Source organism: Mustela putorius, unplaced genomic scaffold (assembly GCF_011764305.1).
Source record: "Mustela putorius furo isolate JIRA1106 unplaced genomic scaffold, ASM1176430v1.1 tig00003858_pilon_pilon_pilon, whole genome shotgun sequence".
Classification (NCBI taxonomy): domain Eukaryota; kingdom Metazoa; phylum Chordata; class Mammalia; order Carnivora; family Mustelidae; genus Mustela; species Mustela putorius.
In genome coordinates, this window is record NW_025422010.1 from 3,050,386 (window position 1) to 3,077,857 (window position 27,472).

General features: G+C 54.3%; 1 protein-coding gene across 2 annotated transcripts; it reads right to left on the reverse strand.

The window, feature by feature from the left end:
- Positions 1-206: 206 nt before the first annotated feature.
- Positions 207-27,472, reverse strand: PPIL2 (peptidylprolyl isomerase like 2). 2 transcript variants are annotated; one of them, XM_013051296.1, is made up of 21 exons: positions 27,315-27,472; positions 25,346-25,395; positions 24,096-24,141; positions 23,864-23,879; positions 21,957-22,019; positions 20,933-20,984; positions 16,158-16,209; positions 12,299-12,390; positions 11,360-11,449; positions 10,444-10,519; positions 9,563-9,723; positions 8,286-8,361; positions 7,606-7,712; positions 7,060-7,149; positions 6,699-6,732; positions 5,983-6,100; positions 2,234-2,290; positions 1,796-1,868; positions 1,619-1,681; positions 1,390-1,529; positions 207-1,125 (listed from the first exon to the last, which is right to left on the reverse strand). In XM_013051296.1, the coding sequence occupies exons 2-21, from the start codon at positions 25,361-25,363 to the stop codon at positions 1,029-1,031; spliced, it is 1,521 nt and encodes a 506-aa protein (XP_012906750.1). In that variant the 5' UTR covers positions 25,364-25,395; positions 27,315-27,472; the 3' UTR covers positions 207-1,028. The 2 variants fall into 2 exon arrangements, with proteins under 2 accessions (XP_012906750.1, XP_004742584.1); XM_004742527.2 differs by lacking the exon at positions 23,864-23,879.

Sequence of the window (27,472 nt, forward strand, 5' to 3'; positions counted from 1 at the left end):
GTGTGACAAGCTGGAGGGGGTCGTGGCCCGTGCCAACATGAGGACGACAGGCCTCAGGAGTGGGTGTGAGGAGGTGTATAGCTGTCCCACGCTTCTGCAGAGGCACTCTGGGAAAGCTGAGGTAGTGTTGTCAAGGTCAGGAGCAGGGAAGCCACATGGGGACAGGCTATAGAAGAAACAGAAAACAAAGGGCAGACAAGCAAATGTAAAGGATTTTTTGACATTTATAGAAAAATAAAGAGAAGGGATTTTTAAATCCATAAACAATGGTGAGGCTGGTCTGAAAGCCATAGTGCTGGAGTAAGGAGTCAAATGTTTGAGCCCAAAGTCAGGCCCTAAGGGCGGGGGGTGCGTGGGGGCAGCTGCTCCCATGGGCTCTTCTTCCCATCCTGAGGCAGGGGGGCCAGAGCAGGCCCACGGGGGAACATGGCTATGACCGTCCAGAGTCCTTGCGGGGGCGGCAGCGGGGGGGGGGGCAGGCCTCAGCTAGTCCAGGCAAAAGGCAGCAGGAGAGTTTTTAGGAACTCGGGTCAAGGCTCTGGTCAAGGGTCCTCAAGCCACAGGCAACAGGAGCTCCCTAGTCTGTGGCAGCACCCAGGAGCTGTCCTCCCCACGGCCTCAGGCGAGGAGGTCGGGCTCTGCCAGCCTGTGTTTCTAACGAGGTCCCAGGTGCTAACGCTGAGCATACAGTACCCAAGGGAGACGACAAAAATGGGGCCGGGGAGGAAGGCACAGCCTCTGCCTTCTTCCCCCACCCAGGCCCACTGTGCAGGTGGGCCTAAGGGCCACAGCCCCCGCCTGGTGGTCTGAGATAGCATTTGGGCTTGGCCCCGGCCTGGGAAGAGGGTCGGGCCACTGTACCAAGTGAAGGCGGGGAAGGCCTGTGGACTCCGAGGGCCAAGAAAGGGGACTCCTGCAACAAGCAAGAGCTTTAGTGAGCTGTAGTCAGAAAGGCGGAGACCTCCGTGGTGTGGATACAGGTCCCCAGCCCTGAGTCCCTCTAGGGCTCCAGAGGGGCAGACCTGCTGCTACCAGGAGCTGAAGTCCCCAAAGCCTCGGCTGGGCTTTTTCTTGGCTGCAGGGGCAGCTGTGCTGGTTGAAGGCTCTTCCTCTGCTGCCCGTTTCCTGGGAAGAGGGGAAGTGCTTGAGCTGCTGGGTGTAGATGAGTCCCCCGCGCTGGGAGCCCATGCACACCCACAGCGCCTGCTCAGTGTGAGGTCACGCAGTCACATATTCCCCCCCCAACCCCGAGTCCTTGAGCGCCAGCCTACACAGTGGCCCCCACGGCACCTGCTCCCCGCCATTGTCTGGTTCTCTCGCCACGGGTGGGCTCTAACCATGGGCGCTGGGAAGCCCCGCAAATGGGACGAGCACCCTCATTGCACTCACGTGGCTGCTGGGTTGATGTATTTGCCCACCCCCTGGCGGTACGTCTGGGGGCCTTGGCTCCCCGCCTTGGGCTGTTGAGTTTTTATAGCGCTTTCTGGGGCCGCCTCCTCGAGCTGTGTCTTCTTCCGTTCCTCAGCAATCTGGGACGGAGCAGGGCAACAGCTGGCTTGGAGCCCCACAGGCTGGGTGGGGTTCCTGCAGCCTCCCGCCGTCCAGGTGTCCTCCTCACCTGAGCATCGGCCTCCTCGTAGGGGTCCACAAACACGGTGGTGGAGTCGATGCGGATCTCCTCCTAGCAACAGAGGGAGACAAGTGAGTGGGCGGTGGGAGGCAGCAGGCCCCTCCAAACCCGCCTGCCCCGTGCCCATCCTGGGCAGCAGTTCCCCCAGTCTCCCTTGGCATGTACCTTAGGGCGGTCGGTTTTGGGGTCACTCTCCACGTTCTCCATGGCGGTCAGCGTGTCAAAGCCCCCAACAACCCTGTAGCCAAGGAACAAGGGTACCTCTGAATGTGCCCCAGGGAAGGATACCCCCCCAAAAGCATGGCAAGAGGGGCAGAGGATGGGCCTGAGAAGGGCCACATGGATGGGGGCGTGGCCTGGGGAGTGGAACCAAGGGGGGGGCAAGTTTGGACAGGGCAGCTGGCCAGAAGGGGCTGGAGTGGCCCTCCCCTCAGCCAGGAGGTCCACAGAGCCAGCCATCCCCTGGCTAACAGAAAAGGCTGTGACCTCAGCAGTGATGGTGGTTGTGAGACCAAATGAGCACTGAGCCGGGCATGGGGAAAGGCAGTGAGAGGGTCCCACTGAGAAAGGAGCCCTCCCACACCAGCACCCCCAACCTCTTACCGCCCAAAGATGGTGTGCTTCTTGTCCAGGTACGCACAGGATCGAAAGGTGATAAAGCTAGGTGAGGAGGAGGGGAAATTAGAAGAGCCTGTGAGCTTCCCCACCCAGCCTGCTTGGCCCCCAAGGTTTCTGGGCACCCACTAGGCATCCCTGTCCCCCAAAAGCAGCTCTGAGAAGCTGGTGCTTCACTTGTATGCGTGGACCCCACACATATACCTGGTTGGGGCAGGCCGTCAGGCAAGGCCACTGAGGGGACCGGAACCCCGGTTCCCCAGGAGAAGGCCTGGGCAAGGCCAGGGGAGGCTCTGCCACCAGATCAGGCTGCAGCCAACTTCTGGTGGACAGACGCTGCCAGAGCCTGCAGGCAGAGGCTGCTGGGAGGGGTCTGAGGTGGGGGGAAGGGAGACTGGACACCAGAGACCATCCCACTGTGACAGCACGTGAAGATGCACGGACTCTGAACTGGAAGAGAGGAGACGGGCAGGAAAGGAAGCAGAGACCCTGAGGAATGTGGGTAAACACCCATAAATGCTGACCTAGTAAATTTTCAAATCTAATTTGGTGTAAAAATGAGTGAAACTTAAATATCCAACTATAAGAACATGTGAGCTGGCTGGGCTGGGGGGATGGCACAGGCAGGGTTTGTCTGCGAGAGAGGGAGAGAGATTAAGTGGTAAGTGCAGACTTTAAATAAATCTACTTAAAGCCAAAAGTGACACATAACTTCCAAATCAGGTGAAAGAGAAAAGGAAGAAATGAAAAGTATTTTTAAAAAGGGGAAACTACGCATGCCTGGGTGGCTCGCTCAGTCAGTTAAGCATCTGCCTTTGGCTCAGGTCATGATCCCAAGGTCATGGGATCAAGCCCCACATCGGGCTCCCTGCTCAGCGGGAAGCCTGCTTCTCCCTCTGCCTCTGCCCCCGCTTGTGTTCCCTCTCTCGCTGTCTCTGTCTCTGTCAAATAAATAAAATCTTTAAAAAAAAGGTGGGGGGTAACCAGGAAGTACAAATTAAGATAATAGAAAATACAGATACTGACTAGAAAGTTAAGTACACGCCTACGACTGTCAGTTTGAATTAAAATAACCCCAAATCTAGGTGTGTGCCATTAAAAAAACACCCCTAAAACCTCAAGAATCTGGAACGCACCAGGTAAAAGCATGGAAGAAGAGGCCCAAGAAGAGCTGGGAGAGAAGCCTTCTGGGGCAGGGTCTCTGGAAGAGCAAGAGGCCGGAGAGCCCTCCTGGGACACCATGTTACCCACATCCCCGACAGCCCACAGCACACAGAGTCAAGCAAGGGACAGAAGCTGAAGCCCATTCCACTGGGGTCAACACCCCTTCAGACCCGACCAGGCCTGACCAGACGCGGCCAGCAGGACAGTCTCCACAGACACCCACAACTGTGCAGACCTGAGCTCTGGCCATCAAGTGGGTCTCTTGGCCATGCGTTGCTAAGACAGGTCAGGAAGCTTAAAAGGGAATGAAATAGTCCTGAAGGAAAAAGGAGGAAAGAAAAGCAATGACAGGGCAAACAAAGATATACCAGAAAGGAAGTCAAGTCTACAATTCGTTATATGACCTAAGAAGACAGCGAAGGAAACACGAGCCGTAGGCATGCACAGCCTCGGACGTCTGCGGTGGTGGCAAGCAAGATGGGAGCCTGGGAGAGGAGAGAAACGGGAAGAAGAAGCCAGTGAAGATGGAAACAGAAGGAAATCGCATAAAATAAAAACAGGAAAGCCTTCCGTAAACCATTAAGGAGAGCGGGAATGCAGACACAGTGACGGACAGGAAGGGAGATGCCGCAGAAGTCTGGAAATCTAGAGACGGACCAGTTCCATTCTGGCACAACAGCAGCGACCCAGATGGCCCTCAAAGCAGAACCCGAACTGAGGAGTCAGTGTGAAAGATCCGCAAAAGCTGTCCCTGGCATGTTACCTCACCAAGCAGACCGGAAGTGAGCTAAACCCACCCCAGGCGGTTCACGCTGGGCCTCAGGCCCGACCAGCCCAGCTGCCTTCCAGGACAAAACAGTGACAAGCCAGGCTGGTCAACCCAACGCTTCTGTCCACAGATTCCAGAAGGAAAAGAAAATGGTCTGATCGTAGTAACAGATGCTAAGAGAAAAGCCACTGGAAACACAGCCTCTCCCAAAGAGTCGGGCCGGCAACAAATTTGATCAGATGGCAAAACAGCACGGAACCTGAGAGCAGGACGCCCACGTGCTCTCCTTACAGGCCCGACCGTGAGGGAACTAGTGTCCCCGCCGGAAGAGCAACAACACCTTGAGCTGATAAATGCTGAATATCTAGGAAACCCAGGACGCTTTTTTTTTTTTTTTTTAAGATTTTATTTGTCAGAGAGAGAGAGAGAGAATGAGTGAGTGCACACAAGCAGGGACAGAAACAGGCAGGAGAAGCAGGTTCCCTGATGAGCAGGGAGCCCTATATGGGATTTGATCCCAGGACCCTAGGATCATGACCAGGGGCAAAGGCAGGCACTTAACTGACTGAGCCACCCAGGTGCCCCAAACCCAGGACACTCTTAATAAATTATTTGAATAAAGTAGTTAGATATAAAATCAACTTTTTAAAAAAAAGATTTTATCTATTTGAGAGAGAGTGTTAGGGCACACAAGGAAGGGAGAGGCAGGGAGAGAGAGAAGCAGGCTCCCCACTGAGTAGGGAGCCTGACACAGAACTCGATCCCAGGACCCTGGATCATGACCTGTGCTGAACACAGATGCTTAACCTACTGAGCCACCCAGGTGCTCCCCAAAATAGACTTTATATGAGCAACTGAACTGGAAAAGAATTTTGATTTTAAAATACCAAATAAGGGGCACCTGGGTGGCTCAGAATATATACTGTATATTTTAAAATACTATGGACGATTTTTCCAACTGGGAATACCTGGAAAAAGTATCTGGAAAACAGATGCCTAATCTAAAAAGCTCTGAAGAAAAATACAAACCTCCTCAAAAAAAGTGAGCAAAGAGGAAAGAGTTGACAAAGAACAAGGAGAAACAAAAGAAGAAGCAGGAAGCCCATTCCAGGTTTCTTGACAAGCAGAAACCAAAGAAGTTTTAAAAATCGGAAATAATGGAAGTCAGGTGAACTACAGCTCCCAGAGAGCGAAGGACAGACAGATCAAGAGAAACTCTGGTTGGTGGGGCACCCCCATTCCACCCAACGGTACGGTGCTGCAGGGGAATCCCATCAAATGTGCAGGAACCCCCCCACCGCTGCCCCACCGCCGCCCCCCGACTGCCGATGCCACCATCACCGGTCACCGGGCCCCATGTTGCACAGACAGATCTCCCCTGTCCTGCCCACTCCATGGCGTGAGGCTCCTCTGGAAAACTGTCTTGCCTCCACTCCTGCCCCTCCCAGGCTGGGTCTGGCTACTCCCCTCCCCACACTCACTCCTGTGGGGCCCTCACCTCCTACCTTTCCATCAGGACACAGGGCCACCCAGGCCCAGACTTCCAGCACTCCATGTCCTGGGCTACCCCCTCTCTGCGGCCGGAGCCAGCTTCTGCCACCTCCCACAGCCTCCCTTGGGCCTCTGAGCAACCACCCAGGCTTAATCCTTCATGGATGCATGCACAAACACAGGGGTGGGGTTGGGGGGATGGGGGTCCTCTCCCCCAGGGCGCTGCCTACTTTCTGGGCAGGATTCGGGTGGAGCACGCCCTGGAGGGCAAAGCTGAGAGAGAGGACCCACCCACAGGTGCCCAGTGACTCACAACTGAGACTTGTTGGCGTTGGGCCCTGAGTTGGCCATGCTGAGGATGCCCCGGCCCGTGTGCGAGAGGTTGGGCCGGAACTCGTCTTTGAAGGGTTTTCCCCAGTAAGACTCCCCGCCTGTGGGAGGAAGGGGCAAGGCTAGCAGCAGCAATGCCTGGATCCTGGCCAAGTGTGACCAGTGGATGCAGCCCAGTTCCACAGATGTGCGCTGAGTCCCGAGGGGCCCTGCTGAGTACTCCAGGGGGCAGCCCTGCTCTGAGGGAACCTCATCACCATCTCCCCACGGACCTCCCCACGGACCTCCCCACTTCTAGCCCCCAGGCCCCTCAGAGCCCTGCATGGGGCTGGACCCCTAGGACAAGGAGGACAGGGTGAGAGCTACAGGTCATGCCCACTCACACCACACTGGGTGAGGACACTGCCTGGGCCCTTGGAGCCGATGGACCCAGAGGAGGCTCCAGAGCAGCCAGAAGGCACCGCATGGCCTCTCCAGCCCATCCAGGCTGTGCAACCATCTCAAAAAAAAACAAAAAACAAAAAACAAACCAAGGGATGCACCTAAGGTCACCCCTCAGGCTAGTGGCTGTCCTATCAGAATCCACATCTGGAACTCTCTTGGCGGCACAGCCCCCACCCAACTACCCCCCCACCCACCCCACCGCAAGGCCTACAGAGCAGCCAGAGCTGCTGAGGAAGCCCGCGCACCGGTGCCTACCTGTGCCGGTGCCGGTGGGGTCACCCCCCTGGATCTGTGAGAGGAAGCAAGGCCAGTCAGCAAACTCTGCCCTGGGAGCCCGAAGTCCCCGCCAGCCCTCCACTTGCTCCCCACCTGCCTGGCAGGCCTGAGGGCGACTGAGTGCCTGGTGAGGACACAGCCCTCCTGGGCCAGCTCTCTGCACGAGCCCAGCACAGCCCGGCTGGGGACTCACAGGGGTCAGTCTGCATGCTCCCCGCCCGGGGAGAAGGGGCTCACAGGTACGACTCTCAGCAGTCCCCACAGCCCTCGCCCCGGCCAGGAGCCCTATGGCCCCCACGGGGGCACAGGTCTGCGGCCAGCGCAGATCCCCGTCACTCACCACAAAGTTCCGGATGGACCTGTGGAAGATGGTCCCATCGTAGTACTGCTTCTTACAGAGCTTGATAAAGTTTTCACAGGTCTTCGGCGTCTACACAATAGCCCAGATGCCTCCGTGAGGCGAGGAGCAGACCGTGGGAGGATCACAAGCACCACCCAGGGCCCGGATCAGGCAGGGGGGCTGGTCAGCTGCCCAGGCCAGACCCGGTAAAGCAGCACCGTGAGGCTGAATGACAGGACACGTACATCTGCCATGACCCTGAGTGAGGGCCACCAAGAGACACCTGAGCAAGTGGGGGGGGCAGGGGGGTGTGCATGTGTGGAGCCTGACCCCTTCTGTGGGATGGGTATGCATGCCCCATCCAGAACACAGGCCCAGGAAGCACCATGCGCAGCTCCCAGGGTCCCTTCTGGGGAGGGGAGTGTGGGCACTGGGCCTTCTAGGGGGCGGGTGGAACATTCGTTCTCCCACAAGCGCATACAGGTGTGACTACGGACTGAAAAGCTGGGCAGGCGTGCGGACTCTGGTGGGGACGGCCACACGCACCATGTCGCAGTGCAGCTCCAGATTGAGGTCACCCTTGTTGGTGTGCAGGCGCACATAGCCCTTCTTCTTCACAAACTGGTAGCGCAGCACGTCCTCATCAATGGCGGCTGCAAACCAAGGCCTGAGTCCGTGCTGCCCTCCGGCTGGGGCAACAACCCCTACCCATACCAGGTCTGGGGGGAGCCCAAGGATGGGCCCTGGCCAAGCACGGGCTCACGGTGCCCAAGCCACAGGACAGGGTGGGTCTAGGGGCCGGGGGACACGGCAGGGCTCGGCAGGTAAGGTGGGAGAGCCTGGAAAAGCCTGGAATGGGATGTCACTGGATAGGAAGGGGACAGTGGGGGCCAGGTAGGCCGAAAACACGAGAGGAAGAGGCATGGGGCCACTGCCAAGGTGGGGTGTAGGCTGGAGCCCAAGACAGGACAGCCCTGGTGGGTGGAAGGAGGACCTCCGACCCCCCGGCTGGGCCCCCACTGCAGCCTCTGCCCCCCCAGACACACACACACACTTTCAGAAAAGGCCTGTCGCTGCCTAACCACACCGGAGCCTAACCACACCAGAGCTGCCTAAGCACCCATGAAGGCCAGGCACGATGGCATGTCGCAGGGTGCAGGGGCAGGATGCCCGCCCTTGGCCGCTGTGAGGCAGCCTGCTGGGGACGGACATGCAAGGGCAGCTACCTGCTTCGTGCGTGGTCTCCGGAACCATGGCAGTGGAGGTAAAGGAGGCGCTGACCTTCCCGGTGGAATAGTGTGCCTGCAGAGAAAACGAGGTGGCCCATGAGCAGTGTCCCGGGAAGCTGGAAGGCCAGGATCCCACCTCTTGGGGCCCCTCAGTGCCCTTCCTCCAAGAAGCCATCCCTGGCGGCCTCCCACAGAGCCCAGCGGGGACTTCTGGGCGGCCTGGCTCTTTCTCTAAAGGCTCAGGGAGTGAGGGGACTGACCGGGGGCATGTGCGACAGAGGGCCCTGACCAGCCAGGAGGCTGAGACCCAGGTGGCCAAGGCTCTCATGGTAACTGAAACCCTGGACAGAACTAGGAACCAGTCACTGCTGGGGTTCACAGTATGAGGGACGCTAGTTTCTTTTCAAAGGTTTCAATTTCCTAGAGTAAACACACTGCTTTTTCAATCAGGGAAAAATAAGCCCCAATATGTTAAAAATATTTTTATCAGAGACAGAGAAGAGGAAAAAAAAGGTATTTCTCCCCGTCAGAATGAAGTACACCAAAATGCTAAGCACTGCTGTTTTAGAGACATGGGATTGTGAACAACAAACTTCTCTCTTGTGAGTTTTCCAGGATAATCCTCTGAGGGAGCCTCAGAGCCCTCCCTCCCCCATCCCCTGGAGCCCTGCCTGAACAAAAGAACAAGCAGCTTTGGGGCCTGACAGGCTAGGGCACAAATCCTGTCACCATCACTGCCAACTGGGGGCCTTGGAGCCAAAAGTGGGTATCATGAAAAGCAAACATGACACCCAGGCAGAGGCCCAGGCGGTGGGCACCAGCTGTCCCCTCCCCTCAGCACCATGGTCCCCCGAAACACCCCTGCAGTCTCTCCCTGGGCTTCCTCTGGGCAACAAGTGATCTGCTCTGCAGGGCAGTGACTGCATCCCAGGGGCTGTCCCGTCCCTGCTGTCCTGAGGCTGCAGCGCCACATGGTAAGCAGGCAGAGGTCCACCCAGCCTATCCGCTCCAGGCTGCCGAGCTTGGGCCAGCGTGAGACACAAACCCCGTGGGCCCCCAGCATATGCACCAGCCACCTCCAGCCTCCTGAGGCCCAGCCTCAGTGCAGGCCGCCTCTGGGCCCCCAAGGGGCAGCTGGGCTCTGAGGGGTCCCAGCCACCACCCTCCAAAGGTATCCCAGGGCCCCCACGAGCCCCTTCCCCCAGGACCTCTCTGAGGAGCTGAGATAGGCAGGCCGGCTGCGCTGGCAGCTATGTAGCCCTCTGCCTACTCACAGCATTCAGCTTGTCCACTTTCTTCTTCTCGGGGACCTTCATGGTGGCCGCCAGGACCTCGTCCCCTTTGAACTCCTTGTAGAGCTCCTGCAGCGTCTCACGGGTCTCGGCGTTCGTATTTTTCAAATAATAAGATGGGTCCTGTTTGGCCTTTTCTTCATCTACAAAACAGCACAGTGACCCTGCTCAGACGATCCCCCAGTGATGTCCCCAGACAGGCGCGACAGGGACAAGAGGCCAGAGCCAGCTGCAACAGCAGAAGCCCAGAACAGGATGCAGGCAAGTAAGCCGAGCCCCCACACAGTGACTCCTGGGGGCCACGACACAGGGGAGGGGGACGGGGAAGAGTGCGAACAACAGCTCGTAAGGGTGGCAAGATAGCCCACCCGCAGGCGGTTTCCACTGTGGTCTACTCTGGACTCTGTCCCTAGCCACGCCCTGGCCACAGTCACCCCTTACCCTCCCAGGACCTGCCTCCGTGCCAGAGGGACCCAGCAGCCTGCACTCATGACCTGTCCCTGAAGTGGGAACAGAGACAATTTCTAAGGAGCAAGGGGAGGACTTGGGAGAGGACATGCACTCAGGGGGCCTGAGGCAGAGTCCTGAGTGGGGAGGAGGTGGGGCCCAGGCCTCCACCATATGTGGCTGTGGGCACCAAGCATATGGGCCCCAGCTGGGACTCCCCACATCATGCCCCCCATGGACAGGTGTGGGTGAGTGCGGTCGTGCCAAGGTCGGCACAGAAGGGAGCATCGGCCAGTCTGGGCTCAAGCAAGATTCCTGGATGTTCCCACCCCCAGCAAGGGGAGGGCTTTACCCAGAAGGCATGGACCTATTTCACCCAAACCCCTGGCACCAAAGCCAGCTGTGCTTATACTTACCAGGATCTGTCATCTTCATGTTATTCTTCACATGAAAGAAATCAGAGACGTTGAATTTGTCCAAATTGGTGGGATCCTGAAGCAAAAAGAACATGTGCAGCAGAGTGAGCCGGGCTACAAAGGACAGCCGGGCGGCCCCAGGGGCATAGGCCCGGAAAGAGAGAGGGAGGGGCACCATGGAGATCTGGGGTGTCAAGCAGGGAATGGAGGGCACCTGCGGTCAGGAGTGGGCTCTGCCAAAACAGGGCCAAGAGCAGGGGTGGGCGGGGGGTGGTGGACAGACACTGGCATACTGTGTCCCGTTCTCCCCAGCATACGGCCGATGAGCATGGATGGACGTTCATCTAGGGGGTGAGGGCAGACGTGAGGCAGCCAACTTAGGCCTCCCACACACACACACCCCCTCACCACACTCCCTTCAGCCCAGCTGCCAGACACAGAGCCCGCAGCACCTCGGGCCCACCCCGTGGGAGGGAGCATGCGTGGACCTCTGATAAGGATGGGGTAAGTAAGGATGGGAATGGCCCACGAGGCCACCCCCAGAGTTTCTAAGTCCAGGTCTTTCAGGAGCCCGCTCAGGGCTGACACCTAGAGGCACGTCCTATGCTCAACACTGGAGTAGAACACATACCAGCCTGTCCTCTCTGGATATGGAGATGGCTTTGGGGGCAGAGATAAGATACCCTGGCATGGCAAGGACAGGGATCGGAAGGAGAGATGTGAGAGCCAGACAGAAGCGGCCGTGCAAAGGCCCAGGCGGATAGAGAGCAGGGGTGCTGGAGCTGGGGGCACTGCCAGCAGTGGGGGGCAGCTGGGAAACCACAACCAGGCATGCCCAGAGCCTGTGCAGGGAGGTGGGGTTGGCAGAGGGCATCGGGGTCCACCCTCAGAAGAGCAGTGGCAAGGGGATGCCCACCTGAAGGGTGATGATGTCCTGCCGAGAGAAGGGCTCGTCCGTCAGCAGGTCTCGGAAGTTCTTGGCCTTGATATTTAACTGTTCCACTGCCTGCAGCCAGGAGGGAGCCCGCTGTTAGGGTGCCTGCCCCAACCCTGGCCCTGGGAGCCAGGAGGTCACCCAGGTGCCAGTGCCATTCCAGGGGGGAGGGAAAGGATGGCACGACCGTGTACCCCCCCACCCCAGAGGGTGGAGCCAGCTGAGCCGCAGAGACTAGAATCCGCCATCTCAGCAAAGCTCACGGAAGGACACTCGCGCGACACACAGCAGACATCAGCAAACGGGCTCTACAAGGCCAGCCTTGCAGCTCTACCAAGCCCCTCAAGCCAAATCTGTGCTCTGTGGGCAGCAGTGACCCTCAGAGCCTCTAGGGCAGCACTGGCCACCCAGACCCTGCCCACAGCCAGGGACAGGTGGGAAAACAGCTCAGAGAGGGCTTCCGTGCAACATGGTGCCGTGGCGACTGCTGTGGTACCCTCTGCCAGCCCACCCGGAGCAGCCGCCTGTGGGGTAGAAATCGGGGCCTCCCCTCCCCACCTGCCCACCAGCCTGCGTCTGCTCCTCCTGGGGACTCCAGCAGGAGGTGGGGCGGTGGGTGCTCAATGCTCCCCTCAGCCCTGGGCCTGCCCTCAGAGCACAGGTTCCCTCCCAGGGCCTGATCAATGAAGACAAGGACTGCGGGGCGGACCCCTGGGGTACAAAACCAACCCACAGGTTTCAGGTCTGGAGGCCACCAGTAGGGCAAACCTCTTCTTGACTGCACTAGTGGCTCTCAGAATGCAGGCTCCACAGAGACAGGCTGTGCCCACGGTGCCCGGGGCAACCTCAGCACCAGCCCAGGGTTTGCCCTGAGACACACCCCTAAAGAGCCTACAGGCGACACGGTTCCCAAGAACCCACCTCGTAGGTGTAGACATTGCCGGTGGTCCTGACAGCTACAATGTGGGTGTTGTTGGTGAACACGGTAAACAGCACTGGGCAGTGGTACTTTCCTAGAAAGAAGGCACATAAAAAACCAGTCGGAGAAAGGGCCAGGGTCAGAGCAAGGGAGGACACAGAACCCTGTGTCAGCAGGCCCAGAACAGAGACCCACAGACAGTAAGCTGCTCAAGTCCCCGGCTCCAATCCCAGTGGGAAACTCCTAATCGTCCTCCAAAACCCAAGCCCCACACGGCCATCATTGAAGGCGTCTATGCCATCAGCCTGCTGCTAGCAGCCACTACCCTGGTCTCCTCCTCCTCCACCTCATACCCTGCCACATTCCCTAACCCCCTGTACCCGTGCCTGCGTTGTTGCAACAAACTCCCACTGCCCTCCCTGCCCCTGCCTTGCCAGCTCTGCACCAAGCAGCCATGAAGCCCGTTCAAATAAGTCCCAACAAATACACTGCGGAAAAAGGGGGGAGGATATTTACAGATTGAGACTCAGGACAAAGCAAGCACACAGATTTGTGTGGGCTTCTAAAAAATCTTGATTAGAAAACTAGAAGAAAAAGATTATGAAAGTATTCCAGAATTTTGACCACAGGCTGGATATCTGATACTAAAGAATTCCTGTTAAGTGTTTAGGTGTGATGATGGTACTATGATGACTTTTTAAGTCCTTATCGTTTAGACATACACACTGAAGCACTTAAGCATGAAATGACATGGTATCTGGTATTTGCTTCAAAATTACCTAAGGAGGTGTCACACGGGAGCACAGATAAAACCACACAGCTCTGAGTGGACAGGAACTGAACTGGGTGATGGCTACGGAGCAGGGATCACCGTACTAATTCTACTTTCATTTGTCTGGAGTTTCCAATTAAAAGCAAAGCCAAAGAGGCGCCCAGGTGGCTCAGTTGGTTGAGTGACTGCCTTCAGCTCAGGTCATGATCCTGGAGTCCCGGAATCAAGTCCCGTATCGGGATCCCTGCTCAGCAAGGGGTCTGCTTCTCCCTCTGACCTTCTCCCTCTCCTGCTCACTCTCTCTCATTCTCTTTCTCTCTCAAATAAATACATATTAAAAAAATAATAATAAAAAAAAATAAAATAAAATAAAAACAAAGCCAAAAGGGGGTCTGGGTGGCTCAGTTGGTTAAGCGTTCAACTCTTGACTTCGACTCAGGTCATGGTACCCGGGTCCTTGAATTGAGCACCATGGCAGGCTCCGTGCTCAGTGTGGAGTCTGCTTGAGGATTCTCTCTCCTCCTCTCCTTCTGCCCTCCCCCTCCTCATACACATGTACATGCCTGTGCTCGTACTCGCTCTCAAATACATCTTTAAAAACAACAACAAAGCAAAAGGGGCACCTAGGTGGCTCAGTTGGTTAGACATCCAACTCTTTTTTTAGTTTTGTTTTGTTTTTAAAGATTTTATTCATTTATTTGACAGAGAGAGAGCATAAGCAGGCAGAGTGGCAGGCACAGGGAGAGAGAAAAGCAGGCTCTCTGCAGGGCAGGGAGCCCAATGAGGGACTTGATCCCAGGACTCTGAGATCATGACCTGAACCAAAGGCAGATTCTTAACCAACTGAGCCACCCAGGTGGTCCAAGCATCCAACTCTTGATCTCAGCTCAGGTCTTGATCTTCGTACTGAGTTCCAGCCCTGCATTGAGCTCCATGCTGGGTATGGAGCCTATTTTTTTTTTTTTTTAAAGGATTTTATTTATTTATTTGGCAAAGAGAGATCACGAGCAGGCAGAGAGGCATGCGGGAGGTGGGGGCAGGCTCCCTGCTGAGTAGAGAGCCTGATGTGGGGCTCAATCCCAGGACCCTGAGATCATGACCTGAGCTGAAGGCAGAGACAACCCACAGAGCCACCCAGGGGCCCCTTGAGCCTACTTTAAAAAAAAAAAAAAAAAAGAAAGTAAAAAAAAGGTGCTGGCTGGTCGAAAATGTTAAAACAATAAAACCAGGTGAATGTCCGGATGGTCAGATCTTATCTCTCCTCTCTGGCTGGCAGCTGGGAGTCCTGTGGGTGCCGTGTCCTGCACGACTGCTCTGCACCATCCCCACCCTGGACCCCTGCTTCTACCCCCACACTGTCCCAGCAATATAGGCCTCCTCAGGGCCTTTGCACCAGCTGTGCCCTCTGCCTGGAATGCTTATCCCCACATCCCCTCACACCTCCTGTCTCATCGGATTTCCACACAAACCCCATCAGTGTGTCTCGCTGTGACTCCCTCACCTCCCCGCTCCCTATCTTTGGTTGCTGGCAGAAGCAGCATCTGACACACTATGGTGAACCATTGTCCAGTTTCCTCCCTCACCGTAATGTAAGCTCCTTTTACTCCAGGAGGGATGTGGCCTGTTTTGCTCTCTGCACGTGGCAGGCACTCAGTAAATATGTGCTGAATGAGACACACAGTGGGCCTCTGAGTCAGCGGATCTCCGAGCTCCTCAGAGCTCAGAGCAGGAGGTCTGCAGTGCTTATCTATCATCATGGAGCTCTGAGTCCCCAGGCCATCCACAAAGCGCCTTGCTCCAGTTTTGTCGAGGCCTACCCTCATTTACAGTGAGCCGGCACCTACTGTGGGCCAGGCTCTGGGGCAAGATGGGCGTGTCAAGCCCCAGCATCTTCCCCGGGATGCACGCACCCATTAAGCGCTCTCAACAACCTCAGCCACAGCACCTGCACGGGCTGCAAGAACTGTGCCAGGCCCACAAAGAGCCAAGAGCAAGGTGGGAGCCCGTGGGGAAGCACCTCAGCTCTGGTATCTGACAAGAACAGTGGAGGGTGTGGAGAGCTGGAAAGCAGGATCCCTGGGCTAGCGTGGGGCTTCACAACCAGTGGTAAGAAGCCCAGCAGAAGAAGTCCCCAGCAAACCCAACACACTCCCCCACCCCCACCTGCCCTGGGCCTCTGAGCAGCTCCTGCCTCAGCAATGAGCAGACCAGGGTCGCAGCTAAACAGGGTCCATGCCCTCAGGGCCCAGATGTCCACACAATGGCCATCCGCAACCCTCACGGCCCCACTGCCCTTGTGGGAAGCAGTGCCCCAAACTCAACATTTTACCCTCTCTCCCCTCCCCAGCTTTAAACCATCTGGACCTTTAAGGAAAAATTGTTACATCTTTTTTTTTTAATTGGGGCAAAATACACTTAGCTTTTGCCACTTCAACCATTCTATTATTTTCAGTAATCTTTACTGCCAAGGTGGGGCCTGAACTCACATCCACGAGATCAAGAGCTGCGTGCTCCACTGACTGAGTCAGCCAAGGCGCCCTTACATATTTGAAAAATTAAGGGGCGCCTGGGAGGTTCAGTCTGTTAAGCAGCTGCATTTGGGTCAGGTGATGATCCCAGGGTCCTGGGATCGAGCCCCATGTCAGGCTCCTTGCTTGGTATGGAGCCTGCTTCTCCCTCTGCCTCTCCCTCTCCCTGCTTGTGCGGTTGCTCACTCTCACACAGACACAAATACATAAATAAAATCTTTTAGTAAAAGAAAAAGAAAAAGAAAAATTAAGTGTCCGTCTTGATCAGACAGGAATGATGGATTCTGCAGAAAATATGGTGAGAGGCAGGGGCGCTGGGGTCCGAGCACAGTCTTTAAAATGGCTGTAAAAGGGGGCGCCTGGGTGGCTCAGTGGGTTAATTCGGCTCAGGTCATGATCTCAGGGTCCTGGGATCGAGCCCCACATCGGGCTCTCTGCTCGGCAGGGGGCCTGCTTCCTCCTCTCTGCCTATGTCTCTGCCTACTTGTGATCTCTGTCTGTCAAATAAATAAAATAAAATCTTTTAAAATAAATAAAATGGCTGTAAAAGGGATCTCTCACCTTCCTTGTTCTTTGCAAAGTTCAGCCTGATCAGGGACCTCCCATCCAGTTTCTGGAAGAAAAATTAATAATTAATAAGGAGCAAGTGGCTGATGTGAAGAAATGCAGGGCCTATGAGGATGGGTGAGGCAGAGAGATGGGCAAGGTCTCTGAGCACGCAGAGCCCTCACAGCAGCAGGCAAGAGGAGAGCCACAGGGGCCGCCCGGAGGGCCCTGAGACCCAATAGTCACATGGGTAAGAGGGGCTGCTCCGGAAACCCCAGCCTCTGAGCAGCACACTGACCTGCTCACAGGGCAACCCCTGCCTAGAGGCCGAGAGTGGAGGTGTGTTTTATACTTCTCAAATGCTGACACATTTTTATTATGAGCCCTGATGTACTGACTACTTCTGAAGTTAAAAATGAATGTTACCATGAGAGACTATGGACTCTGAAAAACAATCTGAGGGTTTTGGAGGGGCAGGGCGTGGGAGGTTAGATGAGCCTGGTGGTGGGTATTATGGAGGGCATACTGCATGGAACACTGGGTGTGGTACAGAAACAATGAATTCTGGGGGCACCTGGGTGGCTCTGTGGGTTAAACCTCTGCTTTCAGCTCAGGTCATGATCTCAGGGTCCTGGGATCAAGACCTGCATCAGGCTCTCTGCTCGGTAGGGAGCCTGCTTCCCCTTCTCTCTCTGCCTACCTCTCTACCTACTTGTGATCTCTCTCTCTCTGTCAAATAAATAAATAAGATCTTAGAAAATAATAATAATAAACTGAATTCTGGTATGCTGAAATTTAGAAAATAAATAAAAATTAAAAAAAAAAAAAAAAAAGAATGTTATGGGGACACCTGGGGTGACTCAGTTGGTTACGTGTCTGACTTCGGCTCAGGTCATGATCCCAGGGTCCTGGGATGGAGCCCCGCATTAGGCTCCCTGCCCAGCGGGAAGCCTGCTTCTCCCTCTCCCGCTCTCCCTGCTTGTGTTCCCTCTCTTGCAATGTCTCTCTCTGTCAAACAAACAAATAAAATCTTAAAATAAATAAATAAATGTTACTTCTTCACCTAGCTGCGGAGTACATGAGTGTGCTCCTGCTGTTCTGCAGTAGGACTAGTTTGTTGAGTGGGGGAGGAATCAATACCCCCACATGCGGAGTGACTGTGATGAGATCCTCCAGTTTTCAAATTTCCTGCGCCATCTGCAGTTTACCTCTTCTATCAGCGACTTTACAATAAAACAAGGTCCAGGCAGCCAGAAGAAAAGGCTGCCCCGAGGTCGGGGGCTTGGATTGGAACAAGAGAAGGGGACTGCAGAGAGACCCCCAGAAGGGGGAGGGAAAGCTGCATGCCCAGGAGCACCTAACTGAGAGCCCACATCCTGGTGGCGCCTGGCCATTCCAGTGCGGGCCTGGCCTAGCCCTGCCTAGCCAAGCCACAGAGGAGATGCTGGCCAGGCCCCCATGTCCTCGCCCTCCTGCAGTGGCCAGCCCTCACCCGCTCCTCCACGGCTGGTTTCATTCCTGCGGTGGCCCCTCAACTGCCCCCGCCCCACCACCAGTGCAGTGAGCATTCAGCAACGGGGTCCTCGCTCCCAGGCTGCTCCCATCAGACAGCCCTCCTGCTTCAGGCCCAGGCAGCCTGGGTACAGGATCCTGCACACAACATGCTCCTCCTGGGTCCCCAGGAAGTGACATGGGCCAAGCCAGTTCCTGGTGAACTGCCCTTGGTTTAGCTGCCACGTTAGGCCTGGCCAGAGGCCGAGCCCAGAGCAGCTACAAGTTTTGGGGCCCTAAAGAGCACCCATGAAGCAAAAAACCTGAAAAAAAAAAAGTGCCCTCGATGCAACCAAATGACAATATCCATGGGGAATGAGACCGAGGCCATGACAATGAGCAGGGACAAGAAGACCTGAGGCAGTCCAAGGGTAGGGTAGAGGCGGAAAGCCACCACTGGGAGCGCAGAGCACGGAGCCTTGGCCATGGACGAGCCCCGCAGACTCGTCTGCTGCAGACGTAACACTCTTGTCAGGGAAGGCAATGAACCCCGAGCACAAGCCAATCACGGGGCACAGGCAGGCAGCACAGACCCCACAGGAAGCCCCTGGAAGCCCACAAGGGCTTCCCAGCAGAAAGCCTCACAGGAAAACACTGCCTAGTCATGCTTTTGAATGACAAAAAGTGAGGAACAACACAGCAGACACCTGAAGGAGAGCGCTCTTCTTCCGGAGACCAGGGTGCAAGCACCACCTCAACCATCTGAGAAAAAACCCCACAGGCTCTGGGTGGCTGGGCCCAGAAAGCACGACCCCCCCAGTCTAACCCCCTTTCTTCCAAGGGCAGGGAAAAACCGCTGTGAGCCACCCACCTGATCCGAGAGGCCAAGGGCACCCTACACTCTGTCACAAGGGCCAGAGGAGCCCAGACAGCACAGAAGGGCCTCTAGGAATCAGGTAACAAGACCTCAGCTAAGTAATAAACCAGTGACTTTTCACCTGTCCTAAGCTAGCGACCAGGACACTGCTCACACTGCTCGCCCCCTCACTAACCTCCCCCTCAAGCCTCACAGCACCCAGGTCCTCCTGGGCCTCCCTGAAGGTGGCCTCCACCCTGCATGGCCACCAGGGTCTCCGTCACAGAGCCGACCAGGCCTCAGCCAGGTGCTGTCTTCCCCATCAGGGCAGGGCCTCATCTTAGCAGATGGGCTCCAACCCCCTGGCTCCGGCCGGCTCTCCGCTCCATGATGCCAGAACCGGCTGCCTCACCCAGCCCGCTATTCCTCCTCACACAGGCCATATTTCATGAGGTGAAAAACCTCTCGGCCTCCAACACCTCCCCCTGGTGTTGACTGTCCTCCAAGGACCCACAGAAGTCCCTACCCTCCCTGCTGGCCCTCCTCATCCCACCTCCACCCCAACTGCCTGCCCCACTCCATGCACCCAAATCCCTCCTGCTGCTCAGGGTTCTACTTCGAAGGGATAGACCTTTCTGCTGGAGCCCCACTGGCCTGGAACACCAAGCAGAGGCTGGATCGCCCAGTTCCACCTGCCTGTCCCAGGCACCTCTGGCACAGGATGTAAGTGACCCAGTCCTCCCAAGATGGGACTGCACTAAAAGATTCCTACTGGGCTCTCCCAGCCCCGGAGAAACAGAGACCCTCATGTGACAGCCCCACAAGGCCCACAGGTCCATCTGTAACAACCATGGGTCCAGTCTCTCTGTGCCCCCTCCTCAGCCTCCATCCTGGTCCAAGTTCACACAGCACCTCCTGCACAGACAAGGGCACAGCCCCCTGGCTGCTTTCCCACCCTCCACCTTGCCTCCCTGTAGTCCTGTTTCCTACACCACAGCCAAAGTGAGCCTTCAAAACGCAGGCCAGGGGCGCCTGGGTGACTTAGTCGGTTAGGCTTCTGCCTTCAGCTCAAGTCATGATCTCAGGGTCCTTGGATCGAGCCCTGAATCAGGCTTTTGCTCGGCAGGGAGCCTGCTCCTCTCTCTGTCTGCCACTCTGCCTGCTTGTGTGCTCTCTATCAATAAACTCTTTGAAATAAAACAAAGACACAGGCCAGATCACAACATGCTTCTGCATGAAACCCTGTCCAGCTTCCAGCGCCCCCAGAACAAACCCAAACTCCCCCCTAGGGCCTTCAAGCCCTGCCTAACATGGCCTCTGACCATCTGCCACCATCCCCGGGTCTCAGCTTCAACGGTGCTGCTCCAACACCCTTCCCCAAGGCCCTCACCCCCCATCCCCGGCTCCCTGCTGGGGAGTGCCCCCACTTCCCACAGCTGATAGCTCCCAGGCCCTACCTGTTGCAGCTGTGGAACTGAAGAAATGGGCCTGTGCCGCAGTGTAAGGGAACAAGAGGGCCCCAAGAAGTAAGGGGACCACCAGAGTATGGGAAAGGCAGCAGCCCCACAGGTTTATGATGGAGGCCCACAGTGGGGGGCAGAAAAGGTGACTACGCTGGAACTTGGCTCTGGGGTTCTTTTCCCGAGTGGCACAGAATTCCTGACACTGGGCCTGTGTGCGTGACAGAGAAGGAGCTGCTTAACCTTAATCATGATAAAAACACAAATTAAGGGGCACCTAGCTTGCTCAGTCAGTGGAGCATGCAACTCTGATCTCAGGGTTGTAGGTTAGAGGCCCGCACTGGGTGTAGAGATTATTTAAAAGTAAAATCTTAAAATGTTTTTTTAAATGTTCTCACCCTGAGGCAAAGAAAATTTCTAAAAACTTGATCCTTGTGGTTATTGAGGGTATGGGAAAACAGGCATTTGCCACTTCTCTGGAGGACAGTTTGCCAGTAGCTGCTGAAACAGAAAACACACCCTCCCCATGACCCAGTAGTCCTGGGAGGACCCCCATATATGTGTCCAGAGATGGGCAAAGGGTGGTGGCTGTTTGCTGTAACAGCAGGTGACTTCCAAAATGCCACAACAGCCCCACAAGAAGACGTGGGCAGCCATGACAGGACATGGAACAGCTCTACACACTGACGTTCAGATCTCTATCACCCCAACAGGCGAGGAAGCAAGGTACAGTGGGGTTCACGCGTGGGACTGCATCAGGACCCAAGGAAAGAAAATGGACATCTGTACACACGCATGTACATGTAAGGAACATTTCCAGAAAGGAACAGTGTGGGCAAGAGAGGGGAGGAGAGTCCCACTCATGGTGCCCCACGCACAGTCCTCTACCGCTCTCATGTGTACACAAAAACCACAGAACAAAGGACAGACGAGAGGACAGCGTTCAATCGGCATTATTTAAAAACTCATGCCCCGCCACCTACCTCACCGTTGCTGGGGTTGGTCCCATACTTCTTAAGCCAAGGGACGATATTACTAAAGGGAAGAGAAGAGAGAATGTCAGCCAGGTGGCCAGGTGCAGCCCGGTGACGAGCCCACCATCTACCAGGGCCACGTCCAGGTGAGTGGTGTGAATGGGCTTTGCTCCGCATCACTTCTGCTAGCCCCTTGCCTTGACCAAGGAAGTGAGGAGTGTTTCTGGATACATGGGTTTCAACGTATATCCAGTGTTTTTATTGTGGTTATGGATAAACAACACAACGCAGCAAAAAAAGATAAACGTAAATGTTGATACGTCCACACAGTGACATACTGGGCCAGCACCAAAAGTCAGGCTTCCAGAGAATTCTGAATGACACAACTGGGTGAAAAATGGATTCAGAATTGTCTTTGCAGTACTATCCCAACCATGTACCACAAATAAACTCACAGAAAAAGAAGGGTATAAATGTTGACCATAGTTATCCCAGATAGTTTTATTATGGCAAATTTTTCCTTTAACTTCGAAGTATTTTCCACATTTTCTAAATAGAGACTGAAGCATGAAGAATTTACAGAAGCTGGTTTATGCTGGAACATAAAACACCATGCTTCAAAACACAGTATGGGGAAAGTGTACCTCAATTATGGCTCTACTTTCATAAATCGAAAAGTATTCAAGTTCGTTAACATTTCTAAACAGGTATAGGTAGGCCAATTAGAACCCTAGGTGCCCCCTCCCACGGATGGGGAGAGGTCAATGCTACCCCAGGCAGGGACAGTAGTGCCTGCCAGCAAGGCTGCCTGCTCAGGGGTCACAACAACACTATGGTCTCATCCCCGAAGCTCCGGAAGTCTCCTGGGTCCCCAAGAGGCCACCCAACACTCCCGAGGCTGCCAACACCCCAGCGTGGCCTGGCTTGGCAGTGCCTAAGACTCAAACCCCACAGCTGGTTCCATACCCCCTTCCTGAGTGGGTGTCAACAATCTCGCCCCCTTTGTTAGCTCAAAAGTCGAGGGAAAACTCACAGCAAGTCGAAGACGACACCTTCAGGGGTGCAGACTGGGTAGGCGAAGGGCTGCAGAGAGAGACTGAGAAAAGGGCAGAGTCACTCCAGGTCACACAGTGGCTCCCATGACTTCTCCCTTTGTTTCTTCCTTCTTCCCTCCAACAATTCCAGGGATCCTCTGCCCAGCCAGGGCTGGGTGTCAGTTCAGAGGTGAACCCCCCATCCCTGCCCCTCAGAAACTCCCTGCACACACCAATAAATACAAGGCAAGGGTCCCAAGAGGTGCTGAGAGCACCTTGGGGCAACAGCAGCCTCTCTTTCCCCACACTCTCTGCTGTGTCATTTGACATGTTCGAGCCCAAAACAAGTTCCTGGAGGCAGCCTTGGACTAGAATCCACTCCCTAAAACCTCACACAGCAGGCAGGCCACACTCTTCTACTGAGAGCTGCCCTCTCTCATCCCAAGAGACTGTGGTGGGCCTATCCTAGTCTGGGGGTGCTGGGCCCACTCCTGCTTAGAGTATGCACACAATCCCCCCCACATTTCCAAGGGGTAGGCATGTGACTCAGGCAAGTGCCCTAGGGGCCCTGGGTAAGTTCTAATACACGGATATGGGGGTAGATGGGTCTGCAGAGTCCCAGACTGCCACAAGCCATTTACCACCTCGTAGAGGGTAAAAAGCAGAACCCACAGATGAAGGGAGATTATACCTGGTGAACTTCCTTGAGCCAATACCCTTTTCTCTTGCACGGGGTTTCCATCGCCAGCCATCAAGAGCCCCGGCTGACCTGGCTTGTTTGTAAATTGGTCATCTCTAAGTTGGATCAGCACAGGTCAGTCCCCAGGACCTGGAGAGCCTGGCAATGATAGGGTCACCTCCCCAGATGCTGCTCCAGAAAGCCCTCAAGGAACAAGCTCACCACCTCCAACCAGTGGTGATCCTGCTGCTGCTGGGGGCTGATGACAACAGGGTCCAACACCAAAGCAAGCTCCAGACGGCAAGCTCCATGCATCTTCTCCAAAATGGGCATCAAAGGGCCTATTCTCAAAGTGCATTTTTACCCAGAAACCAAGGTACTTAAAAAGTGGATGAAACACAGTTTAGAGATCTCTTGGAGGAACTGGAAACCAAGAATGAAAGTATTTCCATAAAATCCATTCATGCACACTCTGAATGAGACCAGATTCCTGGGAGACTGATGACAAATATCCGTAGGGAGAAATCTAACCAATGATGCCTCTGTCTCACTTGTGGACCCTCCCTGAGCAAGTGCCAGGAGGAGAGAAAAGCCCTCACTCAATGCAACATGGGATCTTCCTAGGGCAGACCGAGTGGCTGCACCCTTGGCCCTTCCTACATGCTCACTGCCCTGTGGTGTCTATCTGAGAGCACTAGGAGAGCTCTGTCAGTTCTCAAGGCCCATCATGACCTATGGAATCAGAAACCGAGACACACACATACACCCACACCCACAAAGCATGTGTCCAGACCAGGGATGATCACAGCTTGAGCTTGGGGAAACTGAGGCCCAAGTGGCCCATCTCCCCAACCCCCAATGTCTGGGGTTCGTTAATGCTAGTCCCACTTCTCCAGCAGACCCACCTTCTGTTCATACACATACCAACCATGGCGGGAAGAAGCATCTGGGAGTGTCTACATTTGGGTCTCTCCCCATCCCCAACAGTAACCTGTGTTCCCAGGGAAGGGGGAAGGGGTTCACAGTATCATGACTACTACTGTTGCTGTTACTACTTAGACCCTGGACTAAAAGAAAAGCACAAAAGACATGGGCCCGGAGTCAGACCACTGGGTTCAAGCCTCAGTGGCATCACTTTCTGGATGTGGTGCCAGGGTGAGGGACTTCCCACTTTTAAATACTGACTCTCTCAAGTGTAAAACAGGCTGAACAACAGAGTCTACTTACCTTAGAAAGAAAGAAGCTAAAAGAAACAACGCATAAACATACAGACAGAATGAGCATAAAGTTAAGTATTAATTCTTATCACTCTTAGGTCACCTTCTCTCAGTTCAAGGAAGATCTAGGTGGGGGAATACAGACGGAACCCACATATGCCTCCCCAAGGACCAGATTCACTGTCAAATAACGAGTACCAGGAAATAAGTAGGAGGGACAGATTAACACTCGAAACTCTTACCTGCAGTGATCAAAAGGTAAACGACGAAAATTGGCTTGTGGGATATCTGTTTAAGATGAAAATAAAAGAAAGCTTATTCTATAAATAACTTCATGTATGTGTTCCTACCACCAACGCAATCCCATGTTAAGAAATAGTTCATGTTAATCATCTAGTGCAAACACTAGTATGGGTTAAAAAACCTTTCAATAGGGGCACCTGAGTGGCTCAGTCATTAAGTGTCTGCCTTCGGCTCAGGTCATGATCCCAGGGTCCTGGGATTGAGTCCCGCTTCGGGCTTCCTGCTTGGCAGGAAGCCTGCATCTCCCTCTCCCACTCCCCCTGTTTGTGTTCCCTCTTCCAAAAAAATAAATAAAATCTTAAAAACAAACAAAACCTTTCAATAGGTAGAACACATGGAGTATATCAAGAACGAACTTAGAGCAATAAGCCACTGAGGTTGGGTTTCTCCCACAACATTGCTGTGGGGCTTGGCTTGGCTTTCCAAGACGGCTGTGCTGGTTTTACCCCCATCAGCAATTAATGAGAATGTGCTCTTTTTAATGCAGCCTTGATAAACTTGAGTATTATCATTCTTTATTAACAGAAAAAAAGAATGTTTATTTATGTCAAAAAATATCACCACCAGGGTGTCTAGGTGGCAGTCAGTTAAGCATCTGACTCTTTTTTTTTTTTTTTACAGATTTTATTTATTTATTTGACAGAGAGGGAGATCAAAAGTAGGCAGACAAATAGGCATAGAGAGAGGGAAGCGGTTCCCTGCTGAGCAGAGATTGTGATACAGGGCTAAAACCCAGGACCCTGAGATCATGACCTGAACTAAAGGCAGAGCCTTAACCCCCTAGGCCACCCAGGTGACCCTAAGCAACCAACTCTTGATTTTGGCTCATGAGATCTCAGGGTTATGAGATCAAGGCCTTGTCCTCTCTGTGCTCAGCATGGAGACTGCTTGAGTCAGTCTCTCTCTCTCTCTCTGCCCCTCCCCCCACCTGCAATTGCTCTCGGGCATGCTGTCACAAAAATATATATAGATATATATACCCTCACCGAGATTAATTTTCTCATGCGTTCAGTGTTTTTTTGTGAATTATCTGTGTTCTCAACCCATCTATCTGCTACACTTTCTGTGTTCTTGTTCATTGTTAACTTTTACAGTCTCACTGTGTAGTGAAGACCATTATTACTTAATTACAAACCCCTCCATACACACACATCCACACCAAGGGAAAAAGAAGGATTTCATGCCTTACCTGGTTTCTTGCCGCCATAGAAGTGAGTGTATTCAGCACAGGTAATGTACCTGAAGAAGAGAAAGAGAATCTTACTACCAACACCCTTTATAAAGAGGACAGTCTCTGGAAGTAACCGATGACTGAATCGTTTCACTCATTCAACAAATGCTTATAAAACACCTGCTACGTATCAGACACAAAGTGGTTAATGCAACAGAACACAGAGATACACAAACTAATAAGCAAATACAAATAGTCCTGCTCTCCTCTGAAGGAAATGAACAGAATTTAACAGAAGGCTTAAAGATGCAAAGGAGCTAACCATGTGAAGATCTGAGGGAAGAACTTTCCAGATAGAGGGACCAAGCAGGCTTATCACATATAAAAGCCCTGACATAGGAAAAGCTGTTGTGTTTTCAGAAAAGGGTGAAGTCGCTGAAGAAAAGCACACAGGGGCATCCAGGAGCAGATGAAGAAGGGTGGTGGTCAGATCATGCAGGGCCCCACAAGCCGGGTAAGGGCTAAGGATTCGCTTTAAACAGTATGGAAAGGGGCGCCTGGGTGGCTCAGTGGGTTGGGCTGCTGCCTTCGGCTCGGGTCATGATCTCAGGGTCCTGGGATCGAGTCCCACGTCGGGCTCTCTGCTCAGCGGGGAGCCTGCTTCCTCCTCTCTCTCTGCCTGCCTCTCTGCCTACTTGTGATCTCTGTCTGTCAAATAAATAAATAAAATCTTTAAAAAAAATAAAATAAATAAAAAAAAATAAACAGTATGGAAAGCTGCTGGAGGGTTTTGAGTAAGGCCCTGGCATGACTAACATAAGTCCTCAAAGCATTTCCCTGGACCCTGTGTAGAGAGGGACAAGCAAGAGAGGCAACAGAAAACCAATCAGAAGGCAACTACGAAGGTTCAAGGACGAGTGCACATAAACTCCTACGGGACGGTTGCTGGATGAGTGAGAAGTGGCTCTTGGAAGAGCCACAAGGATTTACTGATGAACAGGGGGAGGAGAGAGCCGCAGAAAAGAGGCCTCAAAGCTAACTCCCAGACTTCTAAGAAACCCAACGGCGGTGTGACCACTGAGAGAGGGGAGATGAAGGAGGAGCACATTAAATTTGAGATGTCTATCAGACCTCCAGCTGGAAATGTTGAGTAAGCAGCTGACTACTACAAGAGAGGAGATCACAAAGAACACAAAGGGAAGAAAAAACGTGGAGGACATGGATGTATGAAGTCTGGGAGAGGAAAGAGGATCCAGCAAAGGAGGCTGAGGATAGCGACGCCACTGAGGCAGACGTAAAACCAACAGCCTATGGTGTCCCACATACCAAAGAAGGTGTTCAGAAGGAATGAGGTGGTCAGCTGTGTCATGCTGTTGAGAAGCCCAACAAAATGAGAACTGTGATCACTAGATTTAGCAACAGAGAAGTTACTAGGATCCTGACAGGAGTAGTGCTGGGGAGTCAAGCCTGCCTGGAGTAGTTTCAAGAAGACATCAAAACGCAGCAAGCAGACGCAAGTCTTTCACGTCTTGTGAGAAAAAAACCAACAAATCACAGTGGCAGCTGAAGGGGAGCACGGGGCACGACTAGTTTTGTTTTAAACTGCAAGACTCCGGGACATGAGTATAGGCGGATGAACAAGCATACAGGGAGACTGGAGGTGCGGGAGAGGCAGCGGCTGATTCGGGAGCAGAGCTCGGGAGTGCAGAGGGGCCCGTGCTCGCCCAGCGCCAAGGCAGTGGGAGGGCACGCTCAGAAGAGGGCACCAACGGCGTGTTAGAACCGGGAGCCCGAGAGACCTCGGGGGGGGGGGGTGGACGGGGGTTAATTCCCCGCCTGAGGAATGGGCAGAGGCTTCCGGGACAAAGCGCCATTTACGAGCCGCTCTGAGAACCAGCTCTGAGAGAGGGAAGAACGGCGGCGCGGAGTGCGGGACAGGCGGGCACTGAGGCCGAGCGAGGCTCCGCTCCGCTCCGGCTCAACTTACATCTTGTCCTTCTGATGCTGTCGCTTCCCCATGGCGGCGGCAGCGGCGACGCTGGCAGTGCCAGGACTAATGAGTACGGAGAAACGACGGCAAACAATCCAAATTCCGACTTCCCGGCCCAGCTAATTACTTCCGGGTTTCGTGGACCCGCCCCGGAA

Bases quoted from the DNA above. Each gene is read 5' to 3' on its own strand.
- PPIL2 (XM_004742527.2), bottom strand. From the start codon at position 27,346: ATGGGGAAGCGACAGCATCAGAAGGACAAGAT. The intron at 20,985-21,956 runs GTGAGTTTTCCC...TCTTCCCTTTAG, and splicing joins GGTGTCGTCTTCGACTTGCT to TAATATCGTCCCTTGGCTTA. The intron at 9,724-10,443 runs GTAAGTATAAGC...GCTGTTTTGTAG, and splicing joins CATGAAGATGACAGATCCTG to ATGAAGAAAAGGCCAAACAG.